This window comes from Thermothelomyces heterothallicus (assembly GCF_042370625.1).
Source record: "Thermothelomyces heterothallicus CBS 202.75 unplaced genomic scaffold P884_scaffold_2, whole genome shotgun sequence".
Lineage (NCBI taxonomy): Eukaryota > Fungi > Ascomycota > Sordariomycetes > Sordariales > Chaetomiaceae > Thermothelomyces > Thermothelomyces heterothallicus.
The window spans coordinates 1184918-1212836 of record NW_027192563.1 but is presented as its reverse complement, the minus strand read 5'-3'; the positions used below and the strand labels follow the sequence as shown (position 1 = coordinate 1212836).

General features: G+C 57.0%; 15 protein-coding genes across 15 annotated transcripts; 11 read left to right on the top strand and 4 right to left on the bottom strand.

Moving 5' to 3' along the window:
• Window positions 1-373: 373 nt before the first annotated feature.
• Window positions 374-883, top strand: P884DRAFT_266840 (uncharacterized protein; the record flags this gene model as incomplete). The annotated part of the gene is made up of 3 exons (XM_069442057.1): window positions 374-423; window positions 480-664; window positions 726-883. 3 exons carry the CDS (start codon window positions 374-376, stop codon window positions 881-883), a joined length of 393 nt encoding a protein of 130 aa, XP_069301200.1.
• A 453-nt stretch (window positions 884-1336) lies between these two features.
• Window positions 1337-2610, top strand: P884DRAFT_254956 (NAC domain-containing protein). Its single transcript, XM_069440943.1, has 4 exons — window positions 1337-1489; window positions 1546-1672; window positions 1826-1999; window positions 2062-2610. Exons 2-4 carry the CDS (start codon window positions 1621-1623, stop codon window positions 2289-2291), a joined length of 456 nt encoding a protein of 151 aa, XP_069301199.1. The 5' UTR covers window positions 1337-1489; window positions 1546-1620; the 3' UTR covers window positions 2292-2610.
• Window positions 2611-2614: 4 nt separating this feature from the next.
• P884DRAFT_282506 (adenosine deaminase/editase) lies at window positions 2615-4312 on the bottom strand (the record flags this gene model as incomplete). The annotated part of the gene is made up of 4 exons (XM_069443603.1): window positions 4115-4312; window positions 4013-4043; window positions 3650-3924; window positions 2615-3567 (listed from the first exon to the last, which is right to left on the bottom strand). The coding sequence occupies exons 1-4, from the start codon at window positions 4245-4247 to the stop codon at window positions 2615-2617; spliced, it is 1392 nt and encodes a 463-aa protein (XP_069301198.1). The 5' UTR covers window positions 4248-4312.
• A 393-nt stretch (window positions 4313-4705) lies between these two features.
• Window positions 4706-6003, top strand: P884DRAFT_254954 (60S ribosomal protein eL24). The gene is made up of 3 exons (XM_069440942.1): window positions 4706-4792; window positions 4999-5142; window positions 5330-6003. The coding sequence occupies exons 1-3, from the start codon at window positions 4742-4744 to the stop codon at window positions 5618-5620; spliced, it is 486 nt and encodes a 161-aa protein (XP_069301197.1). The 5' UTR covers window positions 4706-4741; the 3' UTR covers window positions 5621-6003.
• P884DRAFT_52949 (Redoxin) lies at window positions 5657-7146 on the bottom strand. Its single transcript, XM_069445946.1, has 3 exons — window positions 6825-7146; window positions 6471-6673; window positions 5657-6326 (listed from the first exon to the last, which is right to left on the bottom strand). Exons 1-3 carry the CDS (start codon window positions 6943-6945, stop codon window positions 6150-6152), a joined length of 501 nt encoding a protein of 166 aa, XP_069301196.1. The 5' UTR covers window positions 6946-7146; the 3' UTR covers window positions 5657-6149.
• A 97-nt stretch (window positions 7147-7243) lies between these two features.
• P884DRAFT_282504 (uncharacterized protein) lies at window positions 7244-8430 on the top strand. Its single transcript, XM_069443602.1, has 3 exons — window positions 7244-7823; window positions 7886-8051; window positions 8157-8430. Exons 1-3 carry the CDS (start codon window positions 7732-7734, stop codon window positions 8361-8363), a joined length of 465 nt encoding a protein of 154 aa, XP_069301195.1. The 5' UTR covers window positions 7244-7731; the 3' UTR covers window positions 8364-8430.
• Window positions 8431-9815: 1385 nt separating this feature from the next.
• On the top strand, window positions 9816-11225 carry P884DRAFT_192140 (inorganic pyrophosphatase-like protein; the record flags this gene model as incomplete). Its single annotated transcript, XM_069437653.1, has 3 exons — window positions 9816-10323; window positions 10391-10788; window positions 10884-11225. The coding sequence occupies 3 exons, from the start codon at window positions 9816-9818 to the stop codon at window positions 11223-11225; spliced, it is 1248 nt and encodes a 415-aa protein (XP_069301194.1).
• Window positions 11226-12015: 790 nt separating this feature from the next.
• On the top strand, window positions 12016-13928 carry P884DRAFT_216782 (fumble-domain-containing protein). Its single transcript, XM_069439324.1, has 2 exons — window positions 12016-12440; window positions 12621-13928. The coding sequence occupies exons 1-2, from the start codon at window positions 12111-12113 to the stop codon at window positions 13878-13880; spliced, it is 1590 nt and encodes a 529-aa protein (XP_069301193.1). The 5' UTR covers window positions 12016-12110; the 3' UTR covers window positions 13881-13928.
• Window positions 13929-14716: 788 nt separating this feature from the next.
• Window positions 14717-15548, bottom strand: P884DRAFT_296721 (uncharacterized protein; the record flags this gene model as incomplete). The annotated part of the gene is made up of 3 exons (XM_069444437.1): window positions 14717-14852; window positions 15012-15164; window positions 15355-15548. The coding sequence occupies 3 exons, from the start codon at window positions 15546-15548 to the stop codon at window positions 14717-14719; spliced, it is 483 nt and encodes a 160-aa protein (XP_069301192.1).
• An 891-nt stretch (window positions 15549-16439) lies between these two features.
• Window positions 16440-17281, top strand: P884DRAFT_254947 (thioredoxin-like protein). Its single transcript, XM_069440941.1, has 4 exons — window positions 16440-16567; window positions 16639-16745; window positions 16806-16838; window positions 16892-17281. The coding sequence occupies exons 1-4, from the start codon at window positions 16482-16484 to the stop codon at window positions 16942-16944; spliced, it is 279 nt and encodes a 92-aa protein (XP_069301191.1). The 5' UTR covers window positions 16440-16481; the 3' UTR covers window positions 16945-17281.
• A 254-nt stretch (window positions 17282-17535) lies between these two features.
• On the top strand, window positions 17536-18012 carry P884DRAFT_254946 (uncharacterized protein). The gene has a single exon (XM_069440940.1). The coding sequence runs from the start codon at window positions 17612-17614 to the stop codon at window positions 17954-17956; it is 345 nt and encodes a 114-aa protein (XP_069301190.1). The 5' UTR covers window positions 17536-17611; the 3' UTR covers window positions 17957-18012.
• Window positions 18013-19153: 1141 nt separating this feature from the next.
• P884DRAFT_254944 (uncharacterized protein) lies at window positions 19154-20053 on the top strand. Its single transcript, XM_069440939.1, has one exon. The coding sequence runs from the start codon at window positions 19256-19258 to the stop codon at window positions 19952-19954; it is 699 nt and encodes a 232-aa protein (XP_069301189.1). The 5' UTR covers window positions 19154-19255; the 3' UTR covers window positions 19955-20053.
• A 671-nt stretch (window positions 20054-20724) lies between these two features.
• P884DRAFT_191737 (ribosomal protein S5 domain 2-type protein) lies at window positions 20725-21855 on the top strand (the record flags this gene model as incomplete). Its single annotated transcript, XM_069437607.1, has 1 exon — window positions 20725-21855. The coding sequence occupies one exon, from the start codon at window positions 20725-20727 to the stop codon at window positions 21853-21855; it is 1131 nt and encodes a 376-aa protein (XP_069301188.1).
• A 1333-nt stretch (window positions 21856-23188) lies between these two features.
• Window positions 23189-25140, top strand: P884DRAFT_254940 (GDP dissociation inhibitor). Its single transcript, XM_069440938.1, has 3 exons — window positions 23189-23348; window positions 23424-24493; window positions 24690-25140. Exons 1-3 carry the CDS (start codon window positions 23275-23277, stop codon window positions 25022-25024), a joined length of 1479 nt encoding a protein of 492 aa, XP_069301187.1. The 5' UTR covers window positions 23189-23274; the 3' UTR covers window positions 25025-25140.
• A 341-nt stretch (window positions 25141-25481) lies between these two features.
• On the bottom strand, window positions 25482-27841 carry P884DRAFT_236363 (uncharacterized protein; the record flags this gene model as incomplete). The annotated part of the gene is made up of 4 exons (XM_069439987.1): window positions 25482-27327; window positions 27386-27498; window positions 27715-27764; window positions 27823-27841. The coding sequence occupies 4 exons, from the start codon at window positions 27839-27841 to the stop codon at window positions 25482-25484; spliced, it is 2028 nt and encodes a 675-aa protein (XP_069301186.1).
• Window positions 27842-27919: the final 78 nt, after the last annotated feature.

Genomic DNA, 27919 nt, shown 5'->3' with positions numbered 1-27919 from the left:
GGTGAAAGACTCTGGATGCTCCGAGTTTAACGGGAATTACCGCAAGCTAGCGCGATTGGCCTGTGAGGTAACTAAAGTACCGAATGACCCCGGATCCACACCGCCAAGCCGAACCAGTGTCTCCGTACCTTCCTGATGAATTCGGTGAGCCAGCTGTTGTCGGCTGCCCAAAAAGTCAGTTCTGGTAAGCTTGGTTTCTGCCGCATCTGGCCGCCCTCGAGTGAGAGGCTGACCTCATCAACGAGAGAGTTCATGAAGCAGACCGGGAACGGCGAGTCTGCCAACAAACACGACCTTGGGAGCAGCATCTCTGATTTCTTGTTCCCGTTGACATTGTGATTTGCTGAGGGGTCTAAGAGACGCATTCCTCATTATGGCCAAGAAACCTGTCAACTGGTGGCTGTGGACAAAGATGCTCGTCGTGTGAGTCCCCGGATCGGCCGCAGGGAAAGCAATCAAGCTGCTGATAATGTGCACAGCGGCGGTGTCATTTGTGTCGGAGGTCCTGCTTTCACACGATGGGTGCAACCCACAGATGAGGAGCTCTTCCAGAGATACAACCCCGAGCTCAAGAAGCGGAGCCTGGAACGGAGGGTCGAGCGGCAGCAGGAATTCGATGATTTTGTTACGAAGCTTAAGGAGTACTCAAAGTCGGACAAGCCAAGTGAGTGCCGAGATGTTTGGAGGGAAGTGACCTATCATTACGGAACTAATTCAGGGCATAGTATGGACCGTGCAAGCCGAGGCAGAGAAGGAGCGGGCGAAGCAGGCTTCCATAGCTGAGTCGTTGAAGTTGGCAGAGGAGGTCAAGGCCAGGAGAGAAGCAATCAGACGAGAGGCTGGGTTGCCAACAGAGTCAACTTCGTCCTCAGATACTAGGTAGTCCGGTCGGAAAGAGAGAAGGGGACGGTTCGGCGAGTGTACGATATGTATGTTCATTTATCGGTCAGTAAAACGGGGCGTCTCAGGGGCGACAAGGGATCCAGATGTGGTTCTCCGAGACCAAAAGGAGCGAACGAACAAAATCAGGCATTGCCAGGGCTGCATGGGGGCCAGCCTACTGTCTGGACGTCTGGCGCAATTGGAATTTGAGCATTAGTAAACAAATAAAAGCAAAATGGTAACCGTTGCTGTGCATTCAACATTGCCCAGTCGAAGGCTGCCGCCAATATTCAGAAGCAAACACACCGTCCGTGTCCGTGCAAGGTGAGAGGTTCGGTGAGCGGGACGGTGAGCGGCTGTCAAAGTGGGGTAAAAGTTATTGCGGCAGCGAAAAATATCAGGGCCCAGGCGCGCACAATTTCTCCAACTACTGACGACCGGACACGGCGTAAGGTATCGCGGGCCTATCACGATATTCCGAGGTAAATCCAAGGACTGAATTTATCCCTGATTGACAGAGTACGTCCCCAGCCGCCTTTTTTTTGCACCTGCGACGGTTGTCTTCCCACGCCGCAAGCTAGGAGTTTGTGGGTGTGTGTGTGGTTGTGTGCGTGTGTGCACACCGGGCCGGAGCCTGCCCTAGGCTGACTGATCAATCTCAAGCTCGAGCTTCACCGAGTCCCCCCTCCATCTCGAACCTCCCCACCAAAACCCCATCCCAACACACTATCCATCAACATGGCGGACGTCCAGGAACGGTTGAAGAAGCTCGGAGCTTCTGCTCGCATCGGTACGTTGCTGTTTCTCCAGCATCCCTCTCCCGCTCCGGATCGGCCGAACTAACCCACCTCGCCGCCAGGGTATGTCTAGATCCGATCCCTCCGAAACCGCCTCGACGTCAGCGCATTTGACCGAGATTCTAACGAGCTATACTTGACGGACAGTGGCAAGGGTACTCCCCGGAGGAAGGTGAAGCGCGCCCCCGCGCGCTCCGCCGGCGACGACAAGAAGCTGCAGCAGACGCTCAAGAAGCTCAATGTTCAGCCCATCCAGGCCATTGAGGAGGTCAACATGTTCAAGAGCGACGGCAACGTCATCCACTTTTCCGCGCCCAAGGGTTTGTACAAGACGCTTATCGATGAAACGAGGATAGAGTGAATGCTGACGGTCGGGCTGCAGTCCATGCCGCCGTTCCCGCCAACACCTTCGCCATCTACGGCAACGGAGAGGAGAAGGAGCTTACGGAGCTCGTTCCCGGCATCCTGAACCAGCTCGGCCCCGACTCGCTTGCCTCGCTCCGCAAGCTGGCCGAGAGCTACCAGAACATGCAGAAGAATGAGAAGGAGGCTGATGACGATGAGATTCCCGACCTCGTGGCTGGCGAGAACTTCGAGAACAAGGTCGAGTAAACGGCCCGATGTCGGAAAAATAAAACTCTTACCGCAATCTGGCAATTCCCTCTTCGCTGCTTTGTGTATGAAGGGACAGACACGAATTTGGTTTTTCCATCCAGGGAACAGGCGGCGTCTTTGGCGGTCTTCGTCGTAAGTAGCATTGGCTCCAGAGCCCAGGCAAGGTGGGGGATAGGAAGGGACATATGATCGATATCCAAAGATTCCACGGGGCTGATGAAGAGTATGTGACCATGTTGAAAGGGAAGGGCAAATGGCGTATCTTGGTCTGGTTAGCCGCCAGGATGCCAGCACATGCACATCCGGAATTCTGGGCAGCGTCACAGACTAAAATCCTCGTCGCCGGTGTTCCTCAGCCATCCCTTCAACACTTCCCCCCTCACTTGTTCTTTCACTCTCCTCCTGCCCTCCAGGAGGTGCCCACCCTTGACCCCGTCATATGAGCCCATCGCCAATCCTTCCGAGATGACCTTGTCCCCCAGCGTGCCGGCAACCTCTACCGCCGCCGCCCACATCTTCCTCCGCGACGTCAAACTGGCCCCCTTCACGTCAAACCCCTTCCTCCCCTGCATAACCCCGCCTATCAATCCCTCCTCCACCTCCCCGCCGACGGTCCACGCGACAGCAAGATTGCTCGCCACAACTTTGATCTCCTCGCCTCGTCCTCCGCCAGCGGCCCCATCCCCATCAGTACTCCTAGCCCTGATCCCCCTCCTCGAAAATTCAAACTCCCTCTCCGTGGCCTGCACCCGAAAGGGATGGAACCCGTACCCCGTGCCGCGCCACGCGGGCCCTTCCTTGTCGAGCCCCGCCATCCGGCCGTCGGGCGGCTCGGCCGAGAAGCAGCGCCGGCAGGCGGCGGGCGAGTGCTGCGACGCCGGCAGGACGAGGCTGGCCAGGTAGGCGCCGCGCGGGGAGACGAAGAGGGAGGCGAGCGAGGAGAGCAGTGAGGTGCACTGGTGAAGCGCAAGCTTGTCGCTGCACGACTTGGAGCGCGAAGGGGGCGCGTCGGCGCGCGACGGCTTGCGGCGCACGATGCCCAGCCGCGAGAAGAAGCCCCTCCCCAACAAAGTGGGCTCGGATGACGATGGAGGAGGATGAGGAGGAGGAGGAGGAGAAGAAGAAGAAGAAGAAGAAGAAGAAGAAGAAGGTGAGAGGGCGGTGGACGAGGAAGGGGATGCGGGAGAAGGAGAAGGACATAAGGGCGGGGGCTCTTCCCAGGGGGTGGCGTCGTCCTGGGAGGACATGATCAGTTCCATCGAGGCATCGCCGCCTGGTAGTGGGTGTCAGTGACTACGTTAGTGACCACGGCGGGTAAGGGGGAAGGGGGGCCCGGAGGGGAGCGAGTAACGTACACGGGGCTTCAGAGCAATACATATGCAGGGTGAGGTCTTCACGCCATGCGAACGGTTGATGATGCCAAGGTCCGTTTGAGATGGGGGGTAGCTCTTCTTGAGTCCTCCGGCGTAGAAAGTCTGATTCTGCAGCATCGTCCCTAGCCAGGCGGTGGCACTCGTCCAGGATGAATCGGTTGAAGGCACGAATGGCGAGGACCTCGGCGTGCCAGTCGTGAAGAGCAACCCCGTTGGCCTGGGCCAACTTGGATGCGGGGAGACACTTCATGCCAGTGCTATACGGACCCCAGAGAGTGTTAACTAAGCAGATTCGTGGTTGCCCGAACCTCGAGTAGGAGTTCCCAATTCTTGGAATATACTCACGCCAGCGCAACGCATTTCAGAAACTTTGGACCTAATCACCAGATCTCAAGTCAGTAATGTTGAATTTACACACCGAAGCCCCAGCTGATGATTGCCAGACACCTTTCACTACAATGCCGCTCAGGGGTACCCATTCGTGGAGGCCATTGTCGCGGACAGCAGGTTTGCGCTTCGCTGGGAGCCTTCTGAACTCTTCCAGAACAGCAAGTGCTATCTCGTCCGCCTCGTTCGCCATCAGAACCTTGCGATTTTGGCTTCACTGCCTGGGTGGTTGTCGGGGAGGGTACGCAACATTGAGAGCAGGAAAGCGCGGGAATTCAGTAAGGGTTAGGGTTTGCCGCGACGGAACGTTCATGTTGGAACCGCATCTTGGAACTTGTCGGTTGAGGCATGCTATATACGCTTGAACCTGTCCGTATCAGGCTATCTACGGAACACAGTCTTCGCTTCCGTAAATGTTCACTGTCAACCTGGAAAAGACTCTTCTGATTCTTCTCCTTTGAAGGGTGAATGTGGGTAATGCAAATGTGGCTTGTACCTCGCATTAGTTACTTCAACATGGCCCGTAGCCACGTTCTCAAAAAGTGGGTCTCCGTGGCTGACACCGCAGCCTATCACAAAGCAGCCCTATCCCACAACCTGCACCAAAGAATTTGGCGAAAATCGACCTGGAGCCTTGGAACTCAGAGGAAGCAACCCCGACAACGACAATCGACAACCACCGCCAAAATGAGGACTTACGACGATAGCTTCTCCGGCCAGCGGATCTACCCCGGCAAGGTACGAATTGACCATTCTTGCGGATCGAGACGGACGACGATTCTTCCCATCCCCGAGTCCCGCAGCGACCCGAGAGCACCGAGAGCTCCTCGCAAAGTCGCGAATGACGCCAAACGAAGACCGGGGTGGGGGATCTGTCGATGGAATAATTGGGAACTTCTTTTCGGCTGAGAAAACAGCAATTCTGACCATGTTGTGCACTACAGGGTAAGCTGTACGTCCGTGGCGACAGCAAGATCTTCCGCTTCCAGAATGGCAAGTCCGAGTCGCTCTTCCTCCAGCGCAAGAACCCCCGCCGCATTGCCTGGACTGTCCTCTACCGCCGGCAACACCGCAAGGGCATCTCTGAGGTACGATTTCACCCGCGTCTATACACACACACACACACACACACACACACACACACACACACACATATCCGAGTTCCCGAGATGGAGGAGAGAGGGAGAGGGGCTTGGGAAGGAGCAGATGGCGATGACGACATGGAGGATATCCCATAAGGGATCCATCAGAACGGCTCGCTGACTCCCCTCACAGGAAGTCGCCAAGAAGCGCACGCGCCGCACCATCAAGTCGCAGCGTGCCATCGTCGGCGCCTCTCTCGAGGTGATCAAGGAGCGCCGCTCGATGCGCCCCGAGGCCCGGAACGCCGCCCGTCTGGCCGCCATCAAGGAGAGCAAGGAGAAGAAGCAGGCTGCGCAGGCGGCCAAGAAGGCCGAAAAGGCTAAGAACGCCGCCGCCGCCGCCAAGGGCCAGGCCGCCGGCCGCGTCACCAGCAAGCAGGGTGCGAAGGGTGCGCCGATCAAGGTCCAGGCCAAGTCTCGTTAAGGGGGTCTCGCTCTTTGGCGGGGGGGTGCGTGTTCTTTCTGAGACGAAAGGGAAAGCCAGGTCATGAGAGGAGCGCAATAGATGAAATGGTTATCTTACGGTCTTGCCTGTGGCCGGAAAGGGTAAAACGCTGGAGTCGGTCGGTACGGTACTCGGGTTTTCTTGCCTGCTCAACTCTCTTAAAAGGGTTTCTGCTCTCGCAAACAAGTTGACAAGAGCCAGCTTGTTTTTCTGGACGGGGCCGGTTGCAATGGATCCTGCGTGACTTGAGGGGGTTCAGGGGGGACATTTGCATGGGTAGCCTCACAGAATGCCGACTTATGCATTCGTCTTCCACAACACGCCCAGCGCGAGAGCAGATTGGGCAGGGAGGAGAACAGGTGGTTTTATATGAGTGTGTGTTATGCGCGCGATGGAACGCAGCTCATCTACCCCGACTTCAGGGACGCGCGAATCTATCTATGACCTCTCCTTCCCAAGCTTAACCTCTCCATTTTTTTTTTCTTGGTTGTTTCTTTCCCCCCCCCGTTCAAAGCTTGGCCAAAACGGCCTCGGCCCCAGAGTTCTCAATGCTTCCCCGCTGGGTATCGATCGCGGCATAGACCACCTTTCCGTGGTCGATCACAACAGCGTACCGCCCAGTCCTGTCCCCGGACGCCCAGCCGATGCTCTTGCTGAACGCGGCGCCATCGTCGGAGGCGAAGAGCTGAACAAGCACCCCATCGTTAGCGAAACATTCAGTGCTTTCAACGTTATTCGGGGGAGCAAGGTGCCACAAAGAGTTGAAGTGAAAGAAAGAAAGAAAAGCAGCCAGTGAGAGAAGGGGAGGAGGGAGGGGGGGAGAACGTACGATGGACTCGTCCTTGATGCCGTTGGCCTTGCCCCAGGCCGACATGACGAAGGCATCGTTGGACGCGATGAAGACGATGCTGTCGACGCCCTTGGCCCGGAGCTTCTCCAGATTGGCAATGTACGACGTGATGTGCTGCTCCTGGCAAGTAGGCGTGAAGGCGCCGGGGACGGCGACCAGGACCGCCTTCTTGTTTTGGAACTCTGTGCGCGCGAGAGATCTTAGCTTGATTGTTCTTTTTGATGACTAGTAAGGTGACGATTCTTGGCATAGTCTTCAACCCCCTTCCCCTAGCGCGTGCCGGTCAAGGCTAGGAAAGGGACTAGAAAAAGAAAGAGAGAGAGAGAGACGTACCCTTGCTGGCCTCAAACTTGGTGGGCAGGCCGCAAGAAGTGAGGTCGAGGCTGCCCGTGGGGTGGATGTACGAGAAGGTCACACCCTCAGGGAAAGGGGAGCCGACTTCGAGAGGAGCCATTTCGTATGGATGAGTCTCGTTGTTGGTGGAAGTGCCTGGGGTTCACTTGAGTTGAAACTTGGCCGGGTTGGCAACGCCCCTGGGTGCTACGGGTTTGTTTATTATAGCGGGGTGGGTTGAATGAGGGGTCAATTCAGAGCTCTTGAAGGGATCCGCTTTTACTCCCGTCACATCACCCACCAAGCACGGTGGGGACCGTGGGACACGCAATGGATACATCACTCTCGATTGACACCTCTACGGACACTTCACAGGCGGTTCGTAGCCAGTGTTGCGCAATCGGTCACTTGGGTATGCAATCCTGCGCGACTCCGGTCCGAACCCGAGCCCCGCCTTTCCCACGCGAAAGACCCCGCAGTACCAGAACACGCAAAGACGTTCGCTGCCCTCTGTTGATGGTTCTTGTAGCATCGGTCAATAAATTCCCCAGGGCCGAACGAAGTTTCGTCGTCAAGTTCGTCGCAAGTCGGCAACCCATTGTGACATGATAATCTCACTATGGCATCATTCGAGTGCTTGTCCTGCTGATTAAGCCTTGGAAACACCACGCCCGCGAAGGGCGTGGTGTGTCATTCTGAGGTGGGCCCGAATTTTGGAGACTCTCCTCTGGAGCGTAGTACGGAGTATATACCCACCCATCCGTCCGTCGGGGAGTTAATCAAATGGTACTGTACAACTCTGTTTGTCACTACCTGACAACAACAAGGCCACGAGCTACCTCGAAGAGCTTTTCGTAGTTAGTTTAATTTTTAGGATCAGTCCTCTTCGGCCATCGGTGTAACAGTTATGGCGACCGAGTCCAAGCCGCCCTTCCCCCCGTTCACGCAGGAAACGGCCCGGCAGAAGGTCAAAGCTGCCCAAGCTGCTTGGAACACCAAGTAAGCCTTCGGTCACTTTTGATTTGCCATAGACCTCTTGGGCTGACCAGGGTTGTATCCAGAAACCCCGAGCTTGTCCAATTCGCCTACACCCCTGACTCGATCTGGCGCAACCGGGACACCTTCCTGCAGGGCCGGGAGGCGATCGTCGACTTCCTCCGCAAGAAGTGGGCAAAGGAAAGAGACTACCGCCTGAGGAAAGAGTTGTTCGCCTTTACAGACAACAAGGTCCGTTCCCCCCTCCTCCCCCCAAAAAATAAAATAAAGACAAAACAAAACAAAACAAAACAAAAAAAAAAAAGAGCCGGGACAGTTGAGTGACAATTGAGCCAGATTGCTGTCCAGTTTTGGTACGAGTGGAGAGACGAGACGGGCCAGTGGTGGCGGACGTACGGGCTGGAGGACTGGACGTTCGCAGACAACGGTCTGATGAAGAAGAGGCAGATGAGCGGGAATGATGTGAAGATCCAGGAAGACGAGCGGTGGTTCAAGGACGGGATTGACATTGACACTGTTGAGATAAGCGAGAAGCATTGGTAGGTTAGCGAGCAGTCGTCACTTACACTGTGTACTGCATATACAATACAAATGCGTGTCAATTTCACCTAAACTCGAAGTCTTGGGATTATATGTGTCAGATTGTTAATATGGGATTTCTGTGAACAATTGAAACTAAGAAAATAATCGAGTGATAGTCTTCGAAGCACGCTTCATAGTGGCTGGTTTATCGAGGTCTAGGCTTCTCTCCCGAGATTTCGATGCGATGCAGGGTGTTGTGTGGCTTCAGGAGCCAAGAGGCCGTTCTGCAGCCACTATCACTCTATCTCGCCAACCGAACATCTACTGCAAGCGGCACATCTGTGGGTGAGTGTGGAGGCGCCGGGAGACAGATGCGGATAATTAATCCAGATGCAATCTGCAATCTGTACGGATCCGTATTTCGCTTGAACCCTGGTGGGTTTGGTCGATAGCTCCAACTTTGGCTGATGATGCGCTGGAATTGCCCAGGAACCTAAGATCAGGTAGGTACTGCATTCACTGAGATATGAATCTCGAACAATCTTCGAGTTTAGTGGCGTGGCGTGGCGTAACGCGCAGGACCCCATTCGCCGCCCCTTCCATGTTTGCTTCTCAGTTACCCTAGTGGGCAGGACGGCACGAAACAGGGGTTCCAAATCCAGTACCATGGCGAGCATGGCTCACGAACCAGCTAGCTGGGGAGGGAGCTGATCTCGCACTGGCTCCCCCTCCGGAAGCCGATCTGCCACAAAATTAGTTAGCTCAGATCTTTCCGGATGTTGCCTTCCTCCTCCCGACGCCGCGAAGCACGCGAATGAACCAAGCCCTATTCCCTGACAAAGGCAGGGGTTTGCGCACAGGCGAAGGGAATGATGAAGCTGTCAGCTTCAATTTCAGCGACCTGTTGATTTATGCGGGGTTCTAACCCATATGAATGGTATGTCTGGGACTCGGATCATCGACCTGGTGCTGCAGAGGCCCAGGCTCGGTGATTCTGAGCTCTGGACGAGCTCCCCTTGCTCGCACCTTTCCAGTCTACCACCACCCCATCATGAAAACTCGCCCTCGTCGTTCCGTCCAGTGTCTTCATGACGTTTTCGCCTCGCGGAAGACGCGGGAGCTAGCCCCATCCACGACAATTCACGTCCAAGTTGTCACTTCTTGGAAAAGCTCGAGAGCTCTGGGTGCTCCTCCCCGAAACCATCTTCGTGATCGAGACAGCCACATGGTCCAAGGCTTCTGAGGCGCGCCCCCAGCCCACGATCATCCTTACATTTCTGTCACTAGGGCATCATCAGATGGACACCCTGGCCAGTCGTTTCTCGGGGTCCTCGTTCTGATCATCAAGAAATATCAATCCTCCCGTCTGCGATCTCGCGCCGGTCTTCAACATGGGCCTTTTCCCGCTCAGCTTTCGCCGCCCGACATCCAGTACGAGACCAAAATCCGCCGGAAGCCGGAGCCCAATTCACAATGGAGGCACATCGGACGGACCCCTTCACCCCGTCGGGTCTAACCCCCCAAGTGGGATTCCTCCGGCGCTCAGTCTCGATAGGATCCTTGAAGGGGAAACGTGCTCGGTCTGTTACCAGTGCACTTCCGACCAGACCCGGACTGACAAGTAGCCAGCCATGTACACTGCGCGACTTCATGAATTATCTCGTCCATGTTGAGCGGTCCGCGGAGAATCTCCAGTTCTTTCTCTGGTACCGAGACTATGAGCGACGCTTTGCCGCCGCCACAACGGCCGACCTCTCGCTTGCCCCCGAGTGGACCCAAGAGATGGAGGACGGGATCATCGCACGCCTCAAGAAGGAGCACGCAGACAAGATACGCAGGGCGTCCAAGGACGCCGGAGCCAACTTCGGAGGCGCCGACTTTGAGAAGGGCAACGACAAAAGGAACGGGTCCGAGATGGTGGCGGACAAGTACCATCAACTAGCAACCCGGGCGTTCGCGTCAGCGGGAGCGAAGGATCCCTGTAAGTTCCTATCATGACCCGGCACTCAAGCCCATGCGTGACCTGCAAGCTCACCAGCTTCTCAAAGTCAGGATCCAGCCGTTCCGCAAGGAAGTTGACCGCATCATTGCCAACTACATTATGGATGGCGCCCCCCGCCAACTTAACCTCTCAGAACAAGAGCAGAAAACAGTGCTCCAAGCCCTGTCTTACACCACCCACCCGTCCGCCTTCAGGGTGCTCGTCCGCCTGGCCGAGGCCACGCTGCGGGAGCAGAGCCACCCAAACTTCATCTGGTGGAGCGTCTGCAACGGCAACCCGCCGCGCCTGGAGTTTGCGTTAGTGCTGGGCGTAGCAACAGTCCTGGCCGGGGTCGCGGTGGCTGTGATTTTGACGCTTTCGGGGGCCGGAAGGGGCTACCGCGCGCTGGCGGCGATCGCGTGGGTAGCCGGGTTCGCGACCGTGATGGCCGCTCATAAAGGGATGGTACGTTGGCCAGGAAACAGGCCCCGGATGGCCGTTGTGTTTTTGTGAACACCCCTCGGGAGAGTACAAATAAAAGGGCTACTGACCAAGCACAGTGTGTCATCCTTCACGGCCTCCACCACCGACACATCCGTCCCTGGGAACTCTTCGATTCGGAACCCCCCGAGGACGACAGAGACGGAGACCCTATCGATGCCGCTAGGCGCTCGTTGGATAGGTCTGGGTCTCACGGCAGCTACGAGGATGAACCGTGGGTGATCCGGTATCGGAAACGGCACATGCTACGCAAGATCTTCGACCGGGAGGTGCAGATCGAGGAACCCGCGCTGCGGCGCATTCAGGATACCATCATTGCGCGAAGCTTTTTGTTTGCGCTCATCTGCGCCGCCATTCTAACGGCGGTGTTTGTGGCCTTACCGAGTGGTGGGTTCTTTTAATTGCCTGAAGGTCTCAGACCTGCTGCAGTGTCCAAGATCGAGAATCTTGTCATTGCGATCTGGTTCCGACTTGATTCCAGCTGTTTTCCTTGATGTAATTTGGAGCAGGTGTATTTCGTGTCTCGAAGAGCAGCGGCGCGAGTACGTAATTTGTTTTCTAAAAGGGAATCAAAAGAAAAGAGGCACTTCAGCTAGAAAGCGACCATTTGAAACAGATCATGACGACTTGCGGAGACTGAGAAGAGGGTGTGAGTCCTGTGTAAATGGGAGAAGCAGAGAGAGAAGACAACGAAAATGGCCGACACTTGTGACGGGTGGTTTAATTAAAGTACGACCAAAGCCCATGAATTCGTTCTAACAAAATGTCTCGAAGTTCTCACGAGAGAAGACGAAGGTAACTAAGTCAACTTGCAACGATTAGTGGCCTTGACTTTCAACTCCAGTCTGGACAGTGTCCTCTGCTTTGTGACGAAAAAAGACAGCACCTAAGAGCCGTTAATAATTGGGGTCAGTGGGATGTCAACTGACTTGATTTTCCCCGGACCCTCCGAGGTGCGAGGGAGGATCAGCCAATCGGCGGCATGGTGGCTTCCAATTTAGGACGCAGCTTCGGACAAAGGGGGGAGGAGGGGCGCCCCGTTATCGATAAAGCGCCCCAAAGCCGCGAGCACCCATGCTTTCCTCCCCACGGCCGTTTCGTAGCGTCCAGAAACACCGGGATGAGTTCTACAATGTAATTCTGAGCATTCCCTATTTTATAAGCCTTGGAGCGCACACGCGGCCTGCCCGAGCCGAAAAAAAACCCACTCCAATGGACATTCACATGAAGCCCCCCTGAATTACCTGACCTATCCGCCCGCTTCCGACGGGCCGCAGCGATTGACTATGGCGAGCGAAGTCTACCAAGCCGAACCCCCGCAGCGGCCGCTTCCGGAAGAGGCCCGGGAGCAGCGCCGACATCAGCCAGAGAAGGGTGCCGGGCCGCTTCCACCCACCGGTCGCCCACGCACCGCGACGGCCGACACCGCCGTGATTGACGAGACGTTGAGCCACCCGGGCTCGGTTCGTATCAATGTCAAGGGCGCCTTCATCGTCGACCAGGACACGGCGACCCCCACAACTCCCGATGGCCGCAGCGGATCTCCCGGCCGCCACGAAACAAAGGACATCCGACTGCCCAACCACACAGCCGTGGTGAGCCATATCGCGGTTGATGTACGAAGCCCGTTTCAGCAACTCCCCGATCCCTGTTGTTCACTATCCTCCTTTTCTTTTTTTCCTTTATTTTTTAATTCTTCTATTTTTAATTCTTCTATCGTTAGGCCGTTATGATGTCATTGTGCTTGCTTATACCACCGCCCGGGGACTCGGCTAACCTTCAGCCTTCTTTCGCAGATTGGCGGATCTCTTGCCAAGCTTGTCTATTTCTCGCGCGAGGCGCACTCGACCGAGCTTGGTGGACGGCTGAATTTTGCCAGTTTCGAAACAGAACGCATCGACGAGTGCATTGAGTTCATGCGCCAGCTCAGGGACAAGCACCTGGAGCTCAATGGCGGCAGCGATGAGAGCGGCTCCCCCAAGCGGCCAGCTAGCGAGTTGTGTGTGATGGCAACGGGTGGAGGGGCGTACAAGTACTACGACAAGATCCGTGACGTGCTCGGAGTGGACGTGCTGAGGGAGGATGAGATGGAGTGCCTGATTATCGGCCTCGACTTCTTCATCAACGAGATTCCCCGCGAGGTCTTCACCTACTCCGAAGCCGACCCCATGCATTTTGTCGAGCCCTCGGAGAACGTCTACCCCTATTTACTCGTTAACATCGGCTCGGGCGTGTCCTTCCTCAAAGTGTCTGGCCCGCGCGAGTACCAGCGCGTGGGCGGTACATCCCTAGGCGGTGGCACTCTTTGGGGTCTGCTCAGTCTGCTGACGGGGGCGCGTACCTTTGATGAGATGCTAGAGCTCGCCTCCCAAGGGGATAACACCAAGGTCGACATGCTCGTCGGCGACATCTACGGCACCGACTACAGCAAGATTGGGCTCAAGAGCACGACCATCGCTAGTTCATTTGGCAAAGTCTTCCGGAAGAAGCGGCAAGCGGAGCAGGCAGCCGAGGATAGCGGCGGTCAGCGGCACAAAAACTACCGGCACAACCATCCGGATCACAATCCCTCCTCTCCCTCAGAAGAACATGGGATGACTCCTTCCCCGGAAACCACCCATGACGAATCCCGGCCCTTCAACGCCGCTGACATCTCCGTGTCCCTCCTATATGCCATCTCTAACAATATCGGCCAGATCGCGTTCTTGCAATCACAGATACACGGCCTCTCCCACATCTACTTTGGCGGCTCCTTCATTCGTGGCCACCCGCAGACCATGAACACGCTCAGCTACGCCATCAAGTTCTGGTCGCGCGGCGCTAAGCAGGCTTATTTCCTGCGCCACGAGGGATACCTCGGAGCCGTGGGCGCGTTCCTCAAGCGGCAGCCCCGGAACTGGGGCCGGAGGGGCAGCTTTGAGGAGGTGGCTGCACCGTTGGGGTTGAGGTTGAAGGCCGAGAGGGGGAGGGCGGCCGAGGGGTCCGATGCGGCTGCTCCTGCCCAAGATGATGGTACCGGGAGTTTAAATGGCAAAGGATCTGAGGCGGTAGAGTAGCCTGAGCTTGCTGATCTTTGAGGGAAGCTTCTCCTCGTTGATATCCGGGTTTTCTCTCTCTTTTTTTTTTTTTTTTTTTTTTTTTTTTTTTTTTTTTTTTTTTTTTTTTTTTTTTTTTATTGTTATGAAAACAACCCTAGCGAGCATGGCGTGTTAAAGCTGATATCCTTTGTGAGATAGCGGAGTTTAGACAGCAGGGAGTTTTCTCCTGCCTGATGTACGGCGATGGGTGTCTTCCGGGCCGCAAACGATAGACTTAGAAGACAGTGGAGGTAGCAGGATTATCCATCCGACTAGGCCATCAGTTCCCGGGTCGCTTCCTTGTTGAGGATGTGAGCCATCTCCATAACAGCCATCTATTTGTGACCCACCGACTTTCTGTTGGACTCTCCTTTCGAGGCAAAGCTGATTTTAAGGAAAAGAACGGTGCGTATCTCTTGATGCCTACCTTCGGCTCGTAGATGTTGTGGTTCTCTGAGCACCGACCGACCGAACGAACCCCCTTTCCACTCTATATAAGAACCCTTGCAGTGCCCTGCAAACACGGAGGAAGCTGCGCTTACTGAACCCCATGATTACACCCAAACAAGCTGCCGGTTGTTGTACACATTTAGGGCCGATGGGTGACACAGGCCGCCTCCCCATCCCGCATCCCCTTTCTCGGACCTGGCTCCGCCTCTCCTGTCGTTTCTCGGAGCATCCTGACCACCCCGCACTTTGTCTGCTGAGTCGGTTGAGCGATCCACGGCGACGAACTCCCCAACCATGAACACAGAAACCCCTTTTTTGTTTCTGTCCCTCACACAATCATCCCAACTCCATGAAGATCTCCCCATCTAGGACTTGGCAACAGCCGCCTCCTTGGCCTCCTCGACCTTCTGGGGCAGGCGCTTTTGCGACTGGTGCCAGATACCGATGCGGGTGACTTGGACGACGCCGACACAACCGAGGAAGAAGTTGACGGCCGCGAGGCTGCGTGGCATCGCGTAGTGTTAGTACGTCCGTCGTACATCCACGGGAAAGGGAAAACAAAAAAAAGAAAAAAAAAAGAAGCGTGACAACCACCGAGCAGAGGCTGCCAATTGAAGAAGGAGGGGTCAGAACGGGGAGAGAGGGGAAGAGTAAACATACAGGTAGTTCTTGGGCTTGATGATCAGGCACCACCGGGTCCAGATCAGGCCGGTGCAGGTCAGCGCGATGTTCTGCGTGAGCGAGAGCTTCTCGGCCGGGCGGGTGAAGTCGGAGATGCCGGCGATGACGAGAGCCCACTTCATGATGGGGGCCCTGTCCGTTCCGACCAGCAGTGGTTAGCGATCCCATGTCTGCTTTGCGTGTGCGGTGTCCCTAGAGACAGAGAGGTGGAAAGAGGGGAGGGAAAGGCGTTGGGGAGGGAAAGGCGTTGGGGCGGGCGCGCGGGCGTGCGCGCGTTTTTGGGTTTGGGGGGGGGGGGGTGCGCGGTATGGAAGGCGCATACCAGAAGTGCACCGTCTTCAGTCCCACGGGGCTGTTCCACATGCGCTTAACCCACGACTCGGTCGTGGCGCCGGCCGTCGTGCTCTGGAAGCGAGCGCGACCGGCCTGGTGCTGCTGCAGCTTGGGGCGGAAGAAGAACGGGCGGGCGCGAAAGGCCGGCCGGGCCGCGCGGAAGATGCTGCTTGTGGGCGACATGGCGATTTGACTGTTGATGGTCTGGGATAACTACGAGCAAGTCGTCGTTCTTCCGAGCCGAAGAACTGGTCTCGGTCTCGTGATGGATTTGCGCGACGGTCGCTCCGAAGGTGGCGGGTCGGCGACTTTCAGATATGAGGGAGGCGGACTCCGATCGTCGGACAGTTGGCGAACCGGAATGTACAGCGTTGCTTCAGCGGTATGGGAAAAAAAAGGGCTTTGGACAGCAGGTTAGTTCGTGGTCGGTGACATAATCACTATTCGTGAGAGCATGCGAAACATACAATGAGTGGAGAGTTGGGAAGCTGTGTTCCGAAGTGCCTACTACTGTAAGCGGATGGAAATTCTTCAATCGCCCCGACAAGGATGGCTTCAATACCAGGTCCACGTTCGGTGATAGCAGCCCGCAATCTTGGTGACGCTCGGACGCGTCGGGTTGTTGGGGATATCCGGGGGGTAAAACTTCATGTTTGCGGCCCACATTACTTGACATGGAAAGAGTTAGTGCGGTACTTGAGGGAGGTCTCATCACGGATCAGAAGCACAGCATGACTACGAAACCGAGGACCTCGGTTTGTCAAAACTATGTCATTTATGAGTGTTACAGAGGAATAACAAGTATATTTTTTATCGTTCAATCCGGAGTTATTATGTGGTGCTGGAGGGATAGCCTCAACGAATCTTGTAGAAGTAAGTCACTAACTTGCCTGGTTCGGGGCCAAGATACCTATTTGTATTCCGTACTCCGTACAGAAGTGCGGAATACCTTGTCATATGTTGGAGTCTCAGCCTCGTGCAGTCAAGCCCCATTTTCACCAGCCTCATTTGCAGCGCGAACAGGAAAGCCCGCTTCCGCTCGCCTCGGGTCGAGAACGTCGACGACCCAATTGACCACCGAATCCACGCCGGCCAGTCCGTCGACACACCGTCAAGATGTCGGGCAGATATGCTTTCGCCAAGGGTCTGAAGGAGCTGCGGTTCCTCTTTTGCCAAACCGGCGAACACAGCTCCGCGACGAGGTGCGTCACGGGCGCTCACAACTTCTCCCCTCCTCGAGCAAAGATGCTAACAGCTGTTTTTTTCGGCGCAGGTCCTTCCTCACGCGAGCGTACCCGATCATGAAGAAGAACAACCCGACGATTCCCATCATGCTGCGGGAAGCTCAGGGCACCCTTCCCCGGGTCTATGCGCGATACGGTCCGTCGACAGTTGCTTCCGCGATGAGCTGTGGGACTTGCTTGCTAACAATTAAGGCAGAGTTTGGAAAGGAGAAGAGCGAGTCGTTGGAAGGTATGACAGAAGTTCTCGGTCGATCAGCACATGGGCTAACTGCGGCACCCCAGGTCTTACCGACAAGCAGATCGAGGAGACGGTTACGAAGCTCGTCAAGGAATGAGATGGGATGGGAAATTTCCGAGGTCAATGAAAAGAAAAAAAAAAGTGTGACCTGGTCGAGGCATTCCTGCGAGCATAGCGCCGTATTCATAGGATCGAGACGCTGTACATATACCTACCACATCAACACTGCGCCCATCTGCCCGATTCAGTGCTTCGCCGCTGCACTTCTCCTTACTTACCCAAGAGGTCCATCTCGAAGCCAGACGCACCAGTGACTGGCAAATGACCGGTCATTAAGCTTCTTAGCGCTGCCCTTTTTTTCGAGTCTCTCCGCAGCCTGAGGGAGAATTGGCCATGCGCTTGAACGGTGGCGCTCAGTATACAGTATAGAAGGCAACGGGGACCCATTTGCATGCGTCCCGGAAACCATAAACTTTGGAAAGCTATGTTCTTGCTCGGATGAACAAGGTCAAAGTGATTTGGTCAAGGAAAGGTGGGAGTCGACGAAACGAACATGTTGCTCAAGCAGCCACAAGGTTCGGATCCCGCTTGACCCTAACCCTGGCATTTGTGGCTTCAACGGTGAAAAGGGGGCGACCGAAGTGGGCGCCAAGGTCTCGTGAACGGCGAGGGTCCCCGCCGCCCCGTAATATCCGCAGGCAAATCTCATCAGCATTGTATATGTTTGCCTTTGTTCACCTACTAGTACGTCCCGCTGATTCACGATGGCGAAGCTCTTTCGAAGCCGACACTCTGCTCTCAAGCCGCCCTTTGACCAGTCGGCGTACTTGTCGCTCCTTGACCCGGCTGCCTCAGTCCAAGAACAGCGCCGGGAGCAATCCAGGGGCAAGATGGCTGACCCTCCGTCGAGGCCATGGATGGCCGCTGCGGAAAGCCGATCGTCCTGGGCTGGAGAACGCCTGCCGACGCGGAAGCTGGTTAAGGATATGAACGGGGCCGGCCGGCCCTCATCCTCTTTCGAACTCTCTGATAGCGACGCGGACAAAGAGAAGGGCATCGTCCGCCGACAGCTGTCAAAGTTGAAGGAGCTCTACCGGAGAGAAAGGTAAACGTGACGATGGGAGGATGCCGGCGGCATCCAACGTCATCGTGTAGTGGTTTTTTTGGGGGGGGAACCCTTTGACACGGCGGTGTTACGTTACCCCGCCAGACCCCGGTCAACTTCAAGCAGGCGATGCGCAACTCGCCAGGTGCTCGAATACTTGACAGTATCTTATTTGATCCCGGTATGTTGCTGTTATCTGGTCAGATCCTCAGATCCCGGTATAACACATAAACCCGGGAAGTCCGGGCTTGCTGCCCACGCCACTCTTTCAGACACCGGAAGCGATGTAAAGATGGTTTCGGAACCGCGCGGCGATACCCTGCCAAGACGGCCCCGCAGTCTAACTGCCGAACCGAGGAGTGTCCGCCTGGGCAGGATTTATTGCCGACCACCCGTCCGTCCGTCCGTCTTCTCCGAGACATCGGCCACCCGCATCCGACAAGACAACCGCCGACCGGCCCTTTTTTTCCCGTGAGATTGCTTACTTGCTTGGGAGGAACAGCAACTGAGGACTTCCTTTACTGCCCACCTGTTGTGCCCCACAACATCGTCTGCCCGACACCCGTCCCTCACCCCTCCGATGCCAGCCTTGGCCCTCGCCCTCCGTTCCCAGTCGTTGGCAGGAGGTGGAGGCGGATGCGGGGGTGAAGCCGCCTTATACCTCGCCCTGGGCGCGGCCTTCGGCATCTCGACGTGCCTCCTCGCCAACACCCTCCTCGGCTTCTCCTCTGCTTCCGCCTCCTCCTCCTCCTCCTCCTCTCCGCCGCCGTCAACGACCTCTCCCGCCAGCCGCAAACCCGCCATCCCTTCCCCCCTCAGAACACACCTCCCAACCTTGGCCCCAGCCGCCGTCGCCGCCCTCCCCTACCCCCCGGACGTGCTCCCGGGCGGCCGGGCCGTCGACACCCCGTACGGCACGATCCAGGTGTTCGAGTGGGGCCCCCCGCGCGGCGAGAAGGTGCTGCTGCTGCACGGCATCAGCACGCCGTGCGTGGCGCTGGGCAGCCTGGCCGAGGCGCTCGTCGCGCGCGGCTACCGCGTCATGCTGTTCGACCTCTTCGGGCGCGGCTACTCGGACGCGCCCGCCGACCTGCCCTACGACCTGCGCCTGTACACCACGCAGGTCCTGCTGGCGCTGGCGAGCTCGCCGCTGGCCTGGACGGGGACGGGGACGGGGACGGGGACGGGGACGAGCAGCGCCGCCGCAGACGATGACGCCGGGGCGAGTAACGCCGGATTTCACCTGGTCGGGTACTCGCTGGGCGGCGGGCTCGCCGTGCCCTTTGCGCGCTACTTCGCCGGCATGCTGAAATCGGTCGTCGTGATTGCCGGAGGCGGGCTCATCCGCGGCGAGCACGTGGGGTGGAGGAGCCGGGTGCTCTACTCGGCGGCGACGGCGAGGTGGGTGCCCGACGGGCTGGTGAGGTGGTTCGTGAGGAGGCGGTTGATGCCCAGCAGGACCGGCGCGGAGGACGGGCAGGGGCAGGACGGCGCGGTCACGGAGACGGAGATGGCCAAGGAGGTGGTGGAGCTAAAGGGACGCCACAAGAACAGCGACGCGAGCGGGGGCCGGTCGTTCGACAACGCGGTGCTCCTGGCGCGGCGGCCGGAGCACACCGTCTCGTCGGTCATGGAGTGGCAGCTACGGCATCACGAGGGGTTCATCCCCGCGTTCGTGAGCAGCATCCGGCACGCGCCCATCTACGACCAGAAGGAGGACTGGCTCGCGCTGGGGCAGATGCTGGCCGAGAGAAGGGAGAAGCAGGGCTGGGAGGACGCGGCCGACCGGTCGCCCGGGCTCGGCGGAGGCAAGATCCTGCTGGTGCTGGGGGCATCCGACCCGGTCATCGTGAAGGAGGAGCTGATTCACGACGCCACGGCCGTTCTGGGCGAGGACGGCTTCGAGGCGGTGGTGCTGGACGCCGGTCACGAGCTCGTCATGACCAAGGCCGACGAAGTGGCAGCCGTGATGACGAAGTTCTGGGAAAGAACTACAAAATGAGAGAGAACTCGAGAACTCGAGAGAAAAACTGGTTTTCTTGAATCTGTAGACAGAGGGGTTAGACCTGACATAGAAATGAACATCACCGCTCTCGAGCTGTCATCGTTTTTTTTTTTTTTTTTTTTTTTTTTTTTTTTTTTTTTGCTGGGAGAATTCACAAATCCAGGACGGGTATCACTTTCAAGATGATGATGATCGAAATTAATCGAAGTCATGACTTCTAACAGCAGTTGAATGGAGGGGGTTCTCAATCACGCGGGGTCCCGCCTTTGCTGGAAACTTGGTTCCGATAGCGACTTCCGCCCTGCAGACGCACTGAAGGGTACCTATTCGGCCACTGTAAGATCCGATTGGCCGCCCTAAGCGTGGGTGCAACCCACCACCTGCAAGGCTGAAAGAACTTCACAGCGATAGGTTGCTGCTGCACATACATCCTCTGCCAAAACTCGCCTGCTCGGCCTCCATCTGGCGAGCGACCGACCGACCGATCTACTCCGTACCGACCGACCGATTGCCCGACCAATTAATAAAGCGCACCTGGTCGCAGGACAGGTCCGGGGAACGGCTTGACAACAAACGACCCTCCAACAGAGATAGGAAAGGGAAAAAAAAAAAAAAATAAACGCCGTAACACCAAGGGCTCGCGCGCATAAAGCACATCGCAACCCCCAAGTTTCTTTCGCAAAGCAAGAAAAGAAAAAGAAGGATAAGACAATAAGAAACAAGAGGGAGGGACAGGAAACAAAGCGAAACGAGAGTCGAGAAAAAAGATGACAGCCCCGACGGTAAAACTCCCCGCCCCGCTCTTCGCCAAGCTCTCGCCGCACCCCTTCCTCCTGCGCAACCTCACCTCCGCCGCCGGCCCGGACCGCCCGCCCGCCCGCACCAACGGCCGCAGCACCCAGGAGACGCGCCCGCTGCTCGTCAAGTCCTCGTCGCTCTCCCACGCCCACGGCAGCGCGCTCGTCCGCCTCGGCGACACCACCGTCCTGTGCGGCGTCCGCGGCGAGCTGCTGCCCGTCGAGCGCATCCCCGGGTTCAGGCCCGTCCCCGCGGAGGAGAGGAGGGCGGCGGCGGCGGGGGGCGGCGACGGCGGCGACGGCGACGGCGACGGCGACGGCAGTGGTGTGGGGAGGGGCGAGCTCAAGGACTACGACCTGCTCGTGCCCAACATCGAGCTGGCCACGGGCTCGGCGCCCCAGTTCCTGCCCGGCGCCCCGCCGACCGTGCTCGCGCAGACCTTGTCCACCCGCCTGTACTCGCTGCTGCACTCGACCGGCCTGGTCCGGGTGAGGGATCTGAGGGTCTGGTCTTCCCCCGGGCCAGGGCCGCAGCGGCAGAAGGGAGAGGATGTCAGGATGGGCGGGGCGGAGGAAGAAGGGGGGGGCCGAGAAGACGGAGACGTGGAGAAGGAGGAGGAGGAGGACAGGGTGGTTGCCTACTGGGTGCTGTACATCGACCTTCTCTTCGTGTCCTTTGACGGGAACCCGTTCGACGCGGCTTGGGCGGCGGTCGTGGCGGCGTTGAGGGATACCAGTCTGCCGGTCGCGAGGTGGGATCCGGAGCGGGAGATGGTGGTGTGCTCGCGCACCGAGAAGAGGAAGCTCAATGTGACCGGTCTGCCGGTGGCCTGCACCGCCGCCGTTTTCGAGGAGAAGGATTTGGGCGAGGTCGGGACCGGCACTGCGGAAGGCAGGCATTGGCTGCTCCTCGATCCGGATCGGCTGGAGGAGAGCCTATGCCGCGAAACGATCACGATGGTGGTGGACTGCAGCGATGGGGAGACGAGGATCAAGAGCATCGAGAAGCAAGGCGGCACAACAATCGGGAGGGAGCTGGTACGCGGGTTCGCGGCGATTGCGGAAAAGAGATGGGAGGAGGTCAAGGACGCCATGAACTGATGTCTGTGGGCTTGGATGAGATGATGGAACGTATGACTGGATCAAGATGGAGAAATGCTCTTGCCAGATGGCCCCGGAGCTCTCCTGGGCCCTGTTCTAGCAGCATGCTTGAATGCTTGACGACCTTCTTCTGTCAAGGGCTACGATGTTGACAAGACGTGGGCCGCCACGGTCACTTAAGAAGGGCCTGCTGGGAAGAAAGGTGGCTCTGAATCATCTGAGGATCCTGTCCTGGCTAGGAAAGGGAGGAGGCGAGCCTGCCAGGGGCTTGTGTTCACTGAAGAGCGCACGGAGAGTCCACGAATGTCTCTAGGAGTTCCTTACCTGGGTTCCTTGACGCCGCCACCTGAATATCAAGACAAGTAGCGAGCGACATTCTCGTCGAACACTGGTTCAGGTTTGGGCCACCACCTCGCCTTAATACGGATGGATGCAGAGGGACACGAACGAGCCAAGCCGACAGGCAGGATAGCAAAGGCAAGGCACAGGACGGACTGCTGCTTAGTGCTCACCACCCGTCACAGGGTGGAAACGCCGGAAGACTGTGTATGTTGGACGGTCACAAAAAAAGTTACACGTCATCTCCGTATCTCTCACATTTCCAAGCCGCATTGTGCTGTCGAGGTTATCGTCCGTTCCTCTCCATCTAGCCCTCTCCATCTAGCCCAGGCCCGCGTTCGATCGATGATACGGACTCTAACAGAATGCTCGGCGATATCGGTATGCGCTGATGGAGCACGGAGACCTGAGAGGCCTAGGACAGCATTTTATCCAAAGTTGCGGCTTCTCTCGAGGGAACGGCATTTAAGACAGAAACGATGTGATAAAGACAGCAAAGAACTTCTGGTGCATAACGCCCCTTTCAAATGGCAGCTGAGCAGGCAAAAAGTCATAGATTTCAGACTCGTATTGGTCACAGTAATAATAATGATTTGGACGAAGCCCCAAGGGCAAGGTCTTGTTGAGCTCGCGCATTGATGTGTCAAACCTTTCGAACCGCCCTTACAGATCAACATTCCAGAGCAGTAGATACAGGAAGACAGAGTTGATCTATCGCCCAACTGAAGAGGTCCTAATGAAAGGACCCCAGCCATTCGCAAACGCCTTGGTTGTGAAGCAGCTATTGCGTGGTTTGTCGAGCGCTGTGTTTTTTTCAAGAAAAGATTCGAGCGAATCGCTGCCGATTCTGGGAGGTTTTGCTGCGCCTGGGCGGGCAAGCACGGAAAGGTCCGTGCACCTGAGCGGGCCGAATTTCTGCCGTAGCTTGTTGCGATGCGGGTCCCACCTTCAGTTCGAACGGGACAAATTTTCGCTGCCTGCAACCAACCCTCTTCCGTTTCGTTCGATTCTCGCGGTCTCTTCCACAACTCGGCTGCTCCAGACGGTCCTGCTCGCTACCAGGCGCTCCTCCATGTGAACATGGAGTCTTTGAGCGACGCCCTCTGGGATGTCGTCATCAGCGGCACCGGACTGCAGCAGTCGCTGCTTGCCTTGTGAGTATCGACGAGCTGCGGATGTCTCGGTTTGCCAATTCTGACTGACTTAGCTCTCTCTTCTCCTTACTAAAGAGCTCTCTCGCGGTCCGGCAAGAAGATATTGCACATAGACCCAAACGACTTCTATGGCGGCACCGAGGCGGCTTTGAGTCTTCAGGATGCCGAGTCATGGGTGGCCCGCATTTCGGATGGTAGCCGTGGTCTCTTCAGGTCCGCGTCCATTACGCGGCCCGAGGGCGCTTCTGGCTTGTCCCCGTCTCGAGCGTACTCGCTGGCTCTTGCACCACAGCTTATCCATGCGCGCTCGGCGCTCCTGTCGCAGTTGGTCTCCTCACGTGCCTATCGTCAAGTCGAGTTCCTAGCCGTCGGTTCCTTCTACATCTTCAACCAACCCCAAGAGTCGGCCCAGGAATCCGGCTTGGCCCGCATCCCGTCCACCCGCGAGGAAGTCTTCTCGACAACCGCAGTCTCGGCGAAAGACAAGCGGCTGCTGATGAAGTTCCTCAAGTTTGTTCTGGATTATGAAAGCTCGCCGCAGCTGGAGACCTGGCAGGCATATGCGGACTCGCCACTGGTGGCTTTCTTGAACAGAGAATTCAAGATGGGCCCAGAGCTGCAGACATACGCTGTCACTCTCACTCTCTCACTGGATGGGAAGATCAGCACCAGAGACGGGTTGGCTGTCATCCGTCGCCATCTTTCGTCGATGGGTGTCTACGGTCCCGGGTTTGCCGCCATCTACCCCAAGTGGGGTGGTCTCTCAGAAATTGCTCAGGTTTCGTGCCGTGCCGGTGCCGTCGGCGGGGCCGTGTACATGCTCGGGACCGGTATCGAGACGATGGAAACCGCCGGAGACGAGGTCAAACTCCAGCTCACAAGCGGCGACGCCATTCGAACACGGATGTTAGTCCGCTCCGATGACAGCCCAAGCAGCAGAACCGGTATCAGCAGGCTTGTAGCCGTGGTAGGCTCGCCATTTACGTCTTTGTTTGAAGCGGTTGTGGAAGGCGCGCCCAGACCTGCCGTAGCACTCATCGCCTTCCCTGCCGGTTCCTTGTCAACCGCCGCTGGTGAGGCCTCGGAGTACCCGGTCTATCTGTCTGCTCACTCCAGCGAGACCGGGGAATGCCCGTTTGGTCAGAGTAAGTTCCGTTTATGCCCGCGCATCCTCATTACCCCGAGTACATGATGACCTTCAAAATGAATACTTATCTACATTGTCTGAGCTTCGGCATTGACGTCAACAACCTCTGACATTCTGATGTACTCACCTTCAAAAGCACCTTTTTTTGCCGATCCCTCCTCTGGCAGCATCAAGGCTAACTTGAAGGTCATTAGGTGTTTTGTATTTGACGACGCTTGCGACTGCTAATTCGAAGGAATTGTTGGAGCGGGCACTGGAAGCCTTCACCCATGTTGCCGGTGGCGCTGAAGCTCCTCAAATACTATTTCGGCTGCAATATGAGCAGCTCACCGGCACGGATGTCACTTCCGTAGAGGGCTCGATTGTTACGTTTCCCACGCCCTCTCCCTCTCTTGCTTTCAATGACTCGGTGCTGGAACCAGTCCGCGAGGCTTGGACTAAGGTCATGGGCGAAGCCGCTGCGGAAGCACAGTACATGGTCTTTGAGGACCGAGAGGGTGCCGTGGATGATGACGATGTTTACGAGTAACGGACATGATGGTAAGAGTGGCCCTCTAGGCACGCGCAATACAAAAAAAAAAAAGGTCATCGCAGACAGTCAATTGAATGCCAATACGAAGCTATGGGTTGTAATTTTCCCCGCTGAGGATGCACCCTGCCTCTTGCTACCTGTAAATTTCCCCGTTCCCATTACCTTCCCCAAATGAATAGTTTGATCTCTCTCAGCCTTGATGAACTTGGCATATAAATTTCGAGGCATCCCTTTCCGGGATGCAGTATATGGCAAGAGTTCCCCTGTGCAGCGTCATCGCTTCGCTGAAGTCAGCGCCAACAGCTTCTGGCTCAACACTATTTGTGCTCCACTCCTCCCGTTGGCAGTGCCAACGAGCAATGTCATGAGCAGCGCTAGCAATCAGAATCTGGATGCCGCGATTAAACGGGCATCGTCCGCATGTCGTGTGTCATCATCTTCGGCACCATCGTCTTCACTGCTCGAGTCCCTCCACCACGCCCTCCATGGCCTCGGCATCCTCAACTGCGTCCGGCGGAGGCACCTCCACCCCAAGCCGGACGGGTCCAAACGCGACATTGCCGCCCTGCCCGTCCTGCCGGACCTCAATCACATTCTTGGTAGCGAGCGACAGGACGTGGTAGAAGGCCTGTGCCACCACGGCGCGCGTCTGGTCCTCGGCTTGGAAGAGCGCCTCGAACGGCACCCATCTCTTTCTGCTATCGCTGTCGTCGGGTGAGCCCTTCTCGCGGGCGGCTGCCTCGACGTAGGCTAGGAAATTGCGGCCTTCGCGGTCCAGCGCGGCGCGCATCTGTCGAGATGCCAATTGATACCCCCCCATCACGAGGTCTTGAAAAAGGTTGGAGGAGTGGGAACCGCTACCGAAGCTGCCGGCCGGGCCGGAGTGTAACGGCGCGAAACCGTCCGAATCGAGCAAGCGCTGCTGAGCATCATTGTTGTTGTCACTGAAGCGCTCGATCTCAGGGCCTGGGATGGACGGGAGGAGAAGGCCCCGGCCGTGGAGCGGGCTGGCGCTGACCTGTCGGCTGGGTGGTCTGCTTCCTGCGCCCGCGCCTTTGACGGATGAGCTCGGGACTTGAGAGGACGGTCGGTTCCAGGGCACATCGGAGGATACGTCCGGGAGTGCGGACCCGGCGCGCCTGCCTACTTCTACCGGGGGCAGCTCGTCATCTCCGGGGAGAGGAAGGGCGTCATCGCCGTGTTGAGGGAGCAGCTTCTGGGCGTGCTCAAAGTCTTCCTCTTCTTCGTCGCTTAGTCGGCGGCGTACGCGGCGCTCTGCATCGTCTTGTTCGAGGTCGAGCGCTTCAAACGCGGAACGACGGCGGCCACGCGGCCTTTCAAGACTTCCATCGCCAGGACGGGCAATGACAATACCCAGAAGCCGGGCTTGCAGGCCATCACCAGCAAAGTGCGATGCCAGGGGGTGGGGAAACCCCGGAACGCCGATCGGGAAGCCGACACCGGCGATGCCGCGGCCGAAAACCAGGTCAAAGGCGTTCTTGCGTGCTTCGGTGAGCGTGACGCTCAGCCGCGTCTGGCTTGCCTGCTCGGCGTTGTCGAGGTAATCGGCAGACCACGCCTTGAGTTCCTGCCGGGTGATCTTCGTTTGTTCGTCGGGCGTGAAGATCGGACGGCGCCGTTTGCGCTGGGCGCGCACTGGGGCCTGGCCGGAGCTAACTTCATCTTCAACCGCTACCTCCTGTTCCTCTTGTGCCCGTCGATGTTGTTTCTCTTGCGCTTCTTGCTGCTGCCGCTCCTGCTGCGCAGGAAGAGGCGGGTCCGAATGGAAGACATTGCCGCCGCCAGCACCACCCATAATCAGATCACCTTGATCGTCAATCTGGATAAGTTCATCTAGTTGGATGGCACCCGCATCTTCCTCCTGGTCTGGTTGTGGTAGTCGCGGCAACTGGGGCTCTTCCATAGCTGGCATGATGTTTCCTTCCGCGTCGATTTCGATGCCCCAATCGTCGAGTGCTTGCAGTTCCCGTTCCTCGTCACCGAATAGCATTAGATTCTCGCCTTCTTTACCAGGCGTCATTGTTCCTGTCCCGAACGGTTCTGTAATGATGCCGCCGCCACCGAATGGTGACTGCGAGAGATCGAAACCGCCGAGGATGGAGCGATTGGAACCGGAGAAAGAACCGTCTGGCTGCAAAGGCGAGAGTTGAGAAGAAGTCTTGCGCGAGGTCTGACTGATCTGAGGAATTATCAGATTCCCATCATCGTCAAAATGGAATGCCGGAAGAGCAGGGTTTGGATCGAACTCCGGATCGTCCTCGAGTATCAGATCCTTCCGCCTTGTTTGTGTTAGTTTCGGCAGCCACGTCAGAACTATGAATTCATTGACAGACGTACTTTGATCTTCCGGCTTGAGGGTCGAGCGCGTTGTCGCTTCCGCCCAATGCCCGATAGAAAGCCCTCATGTGGGCTTGGACCCTCTCGGCGTCAGTCAGAACATACTGACACTGCTGCAAGTAAACTCGGGAGACCCCATAGAGGAGGCTACCCTGGAGGCGCAAGGCGATGGGCGCGCCAGGCTGCAGGATGGTTTCGCATGCCTTCTGTACGTCGACCTCCTGGATGGCTTTTCTTGAGATCTTGCGGGTACTTGACTTGAGACCGAGCGTAGAAACCAGCCTGAACGGGGTCGCGGTTAGCACTCGGTTTCCAGCAACAACAACAACCGCATCTTCGTACCAGACCGTCGCCACGCCATATGCCTGGCTGGTAAGAACTACGTCCTTTTGTCAATGCAAAGTTTCTGCGAAGTCCCACTGCTGGAGTGCGCCTACTTTCATGACTGTAAAACATGGCGCGATGCCCAAGAGGGCGTTGCTCCCCTGTTGAATCTCACCCGAAAAAGGATAGTAAGTAGAAGGGTCGTCGAAT

Excerpts from the sequence above, each read along its gene's own strand:
- P884DRAFT_216782 (XM_069439324.1), top strand. The coding sequence starts at position 12,111 with ATGGCGAGCGAAGTCTACCAAGCCGAACCCCCGCAGCGGCCGCTTCCG. Across the intron at positions 12,441-12,620 it reads TGAGCCATATCGCGGTTGAT|ATTGGCGGATCTCTTGCCAA; the intron begins GTACGAAGCCCG and ends CTTCTTTCGCAG.
- P884DRAFT_254947 (XM_069440941.1), top strand. The coding sequence starts at position 16,482 with ATGTCGGGCAGATATGCTTTCGCCAAGGGTCTGAAGGAGCTGCGGTTC. Across the intron at positions 16,568-16,638 it reads GAACACAGCTCCGCGACGAG|GTCCTTCCTCACGCGAGCGT; the intron begins GTGCGTCACGGG and ends TTTTCGGCGCAG. Across the intron at positions 16,839-16,891 it reads GAAGAGCGAGTCGTTGGAAG|GTCTTACCGACAAGCAGATC; the intron begins GTATGACAGAAG and ends GCGGCACCCCAG.
- P884DRAFT_254944 (XM_069440939.1), top strand. The coding sequence starts at position 19,256 with ATGCTGAAATCGGTCGTCGTGATTGCCGGAGGCGGGCTCATCCGCGGC.
- P884DRAFT_254940 (XM_069440938.1), top strand. The coding sequence starts at position 23,275 with ATGGAGTCTTTGAGCGACGCCCTCTGGGATGTCGTCATCAGCGGCACC. Across the intron at positions 23,349-23,423 it reads CAGCAGTCGCTGCTTGCCTT|AGCTCTCTCGCGGTCCGGCA; the intron begins GTGAGTATCGAC and ends TCCTTACTAAAG. Across the intron at positions 24,494-24,689 it reads GGAATGCCCGTTTGGTCAGA|GTGTTTTGTATTTGACGACG; the intron begins GTAAGTTCCGTT and ends GAAGGTCATTAG.
- P884DRAFT_254946 (XM_069440940.1), top strand. The coding sequence starts at position 17,612 with ATGGCGAAGCTCTTTCGAAGCCGACACTCTGCTCTCAAGCCGCCCTTT.
- P884DRAFT_52949 (XM_069445946.1), bottom strand. The coding sequence starts at position 6,945 with ATGGCTCCTCTCGAAGTCGGCTCCCCTTTCCCTGAGGGTGTGACCTTC. Across the intron at positions 6,674-6,824 it reads CAAGTTTGAGGCCAGCAAGG|AGTTCCAAAACAAGAAGGCG; the intron begins GTACGTCTCTCT and ends TCGCGCGCACAG. Across the intron at positions 6,327-6,470 it reads GCATCAAGGACGAGTCCATC|CTCTTCGCCTCCGACGATGG; the intron begins GTACGTTCTCCC and ends GTGCTTGTTCAG.
- P884DRAFT_282504 (XM_069443602.1), top strand. The coding sequence starts at position 7,732 with ATGGCGACCGAGTCCAAGCCGCCCTTCCCCCCGTTCACGCAGGAAACG. Across the intron at positions 7,824-7,885 it reads CAAGCTGCTTGGAACACCAA|AAACCCCGAGCTTGTCCAAT; the intron begins GTAAGCCTTCGG and ends GGTTGTATCCAG. Across the intron at positions 8,052-8,156 it reads TCGCCTTTACAGACAACAAG|ATTGCTGTCCAGTTTTGGTA; the intron begins GTCCGTTCCCCC and ends CAATTGAGCCAG.
- P884DRAFT_254954 (XM_069440942.1), top strand. The coding sequence starts at position 4,742 with ATGAGGACTTACGACGATAGCTTCTCCGGCCAGCGGATCTACCCCGGC. Across the intron at positions 4,793-4,998 it reads AGCGGATCTACCCCGGCAAG|GGTAAGCTGTACGTCCGTGG; the intron begins GTACGAATTGAC and ends TGTGCACTACAG. Across the intron at positions 5,143-5,329 it reads ACCGCAAGGGCATCTCTGAG|GAAGTCGCCAAGAAGCGCAC; the intron begins GTACGATTTCAC and ends CTCCCCTCACAG.
- P884DRAFT_254956 (XM_069440943.1), top strand. The coding sequence starts at position 1,621 with ATGGCGGACGTCCAGGAACGGTTGAAGAAGCTCGGAGCTTCTGCTCGC. Across the intron at positions 1,673-1,825 it reads CGGAGCTTCTGCTCGCATCG|GTGGCAAGGGTACTCCCCGG; the intron begins GTACGTTGCTGT and ends ACTTGACGGACA. Across the intron at positions 2,000-2,061 it reads CCACTTTTCCGCGCCCAAGG|TCCATGCCGCCGTTCCCGCC; the intron begins GTTTGTACAAGA and ends GTCGGGCTGCAG.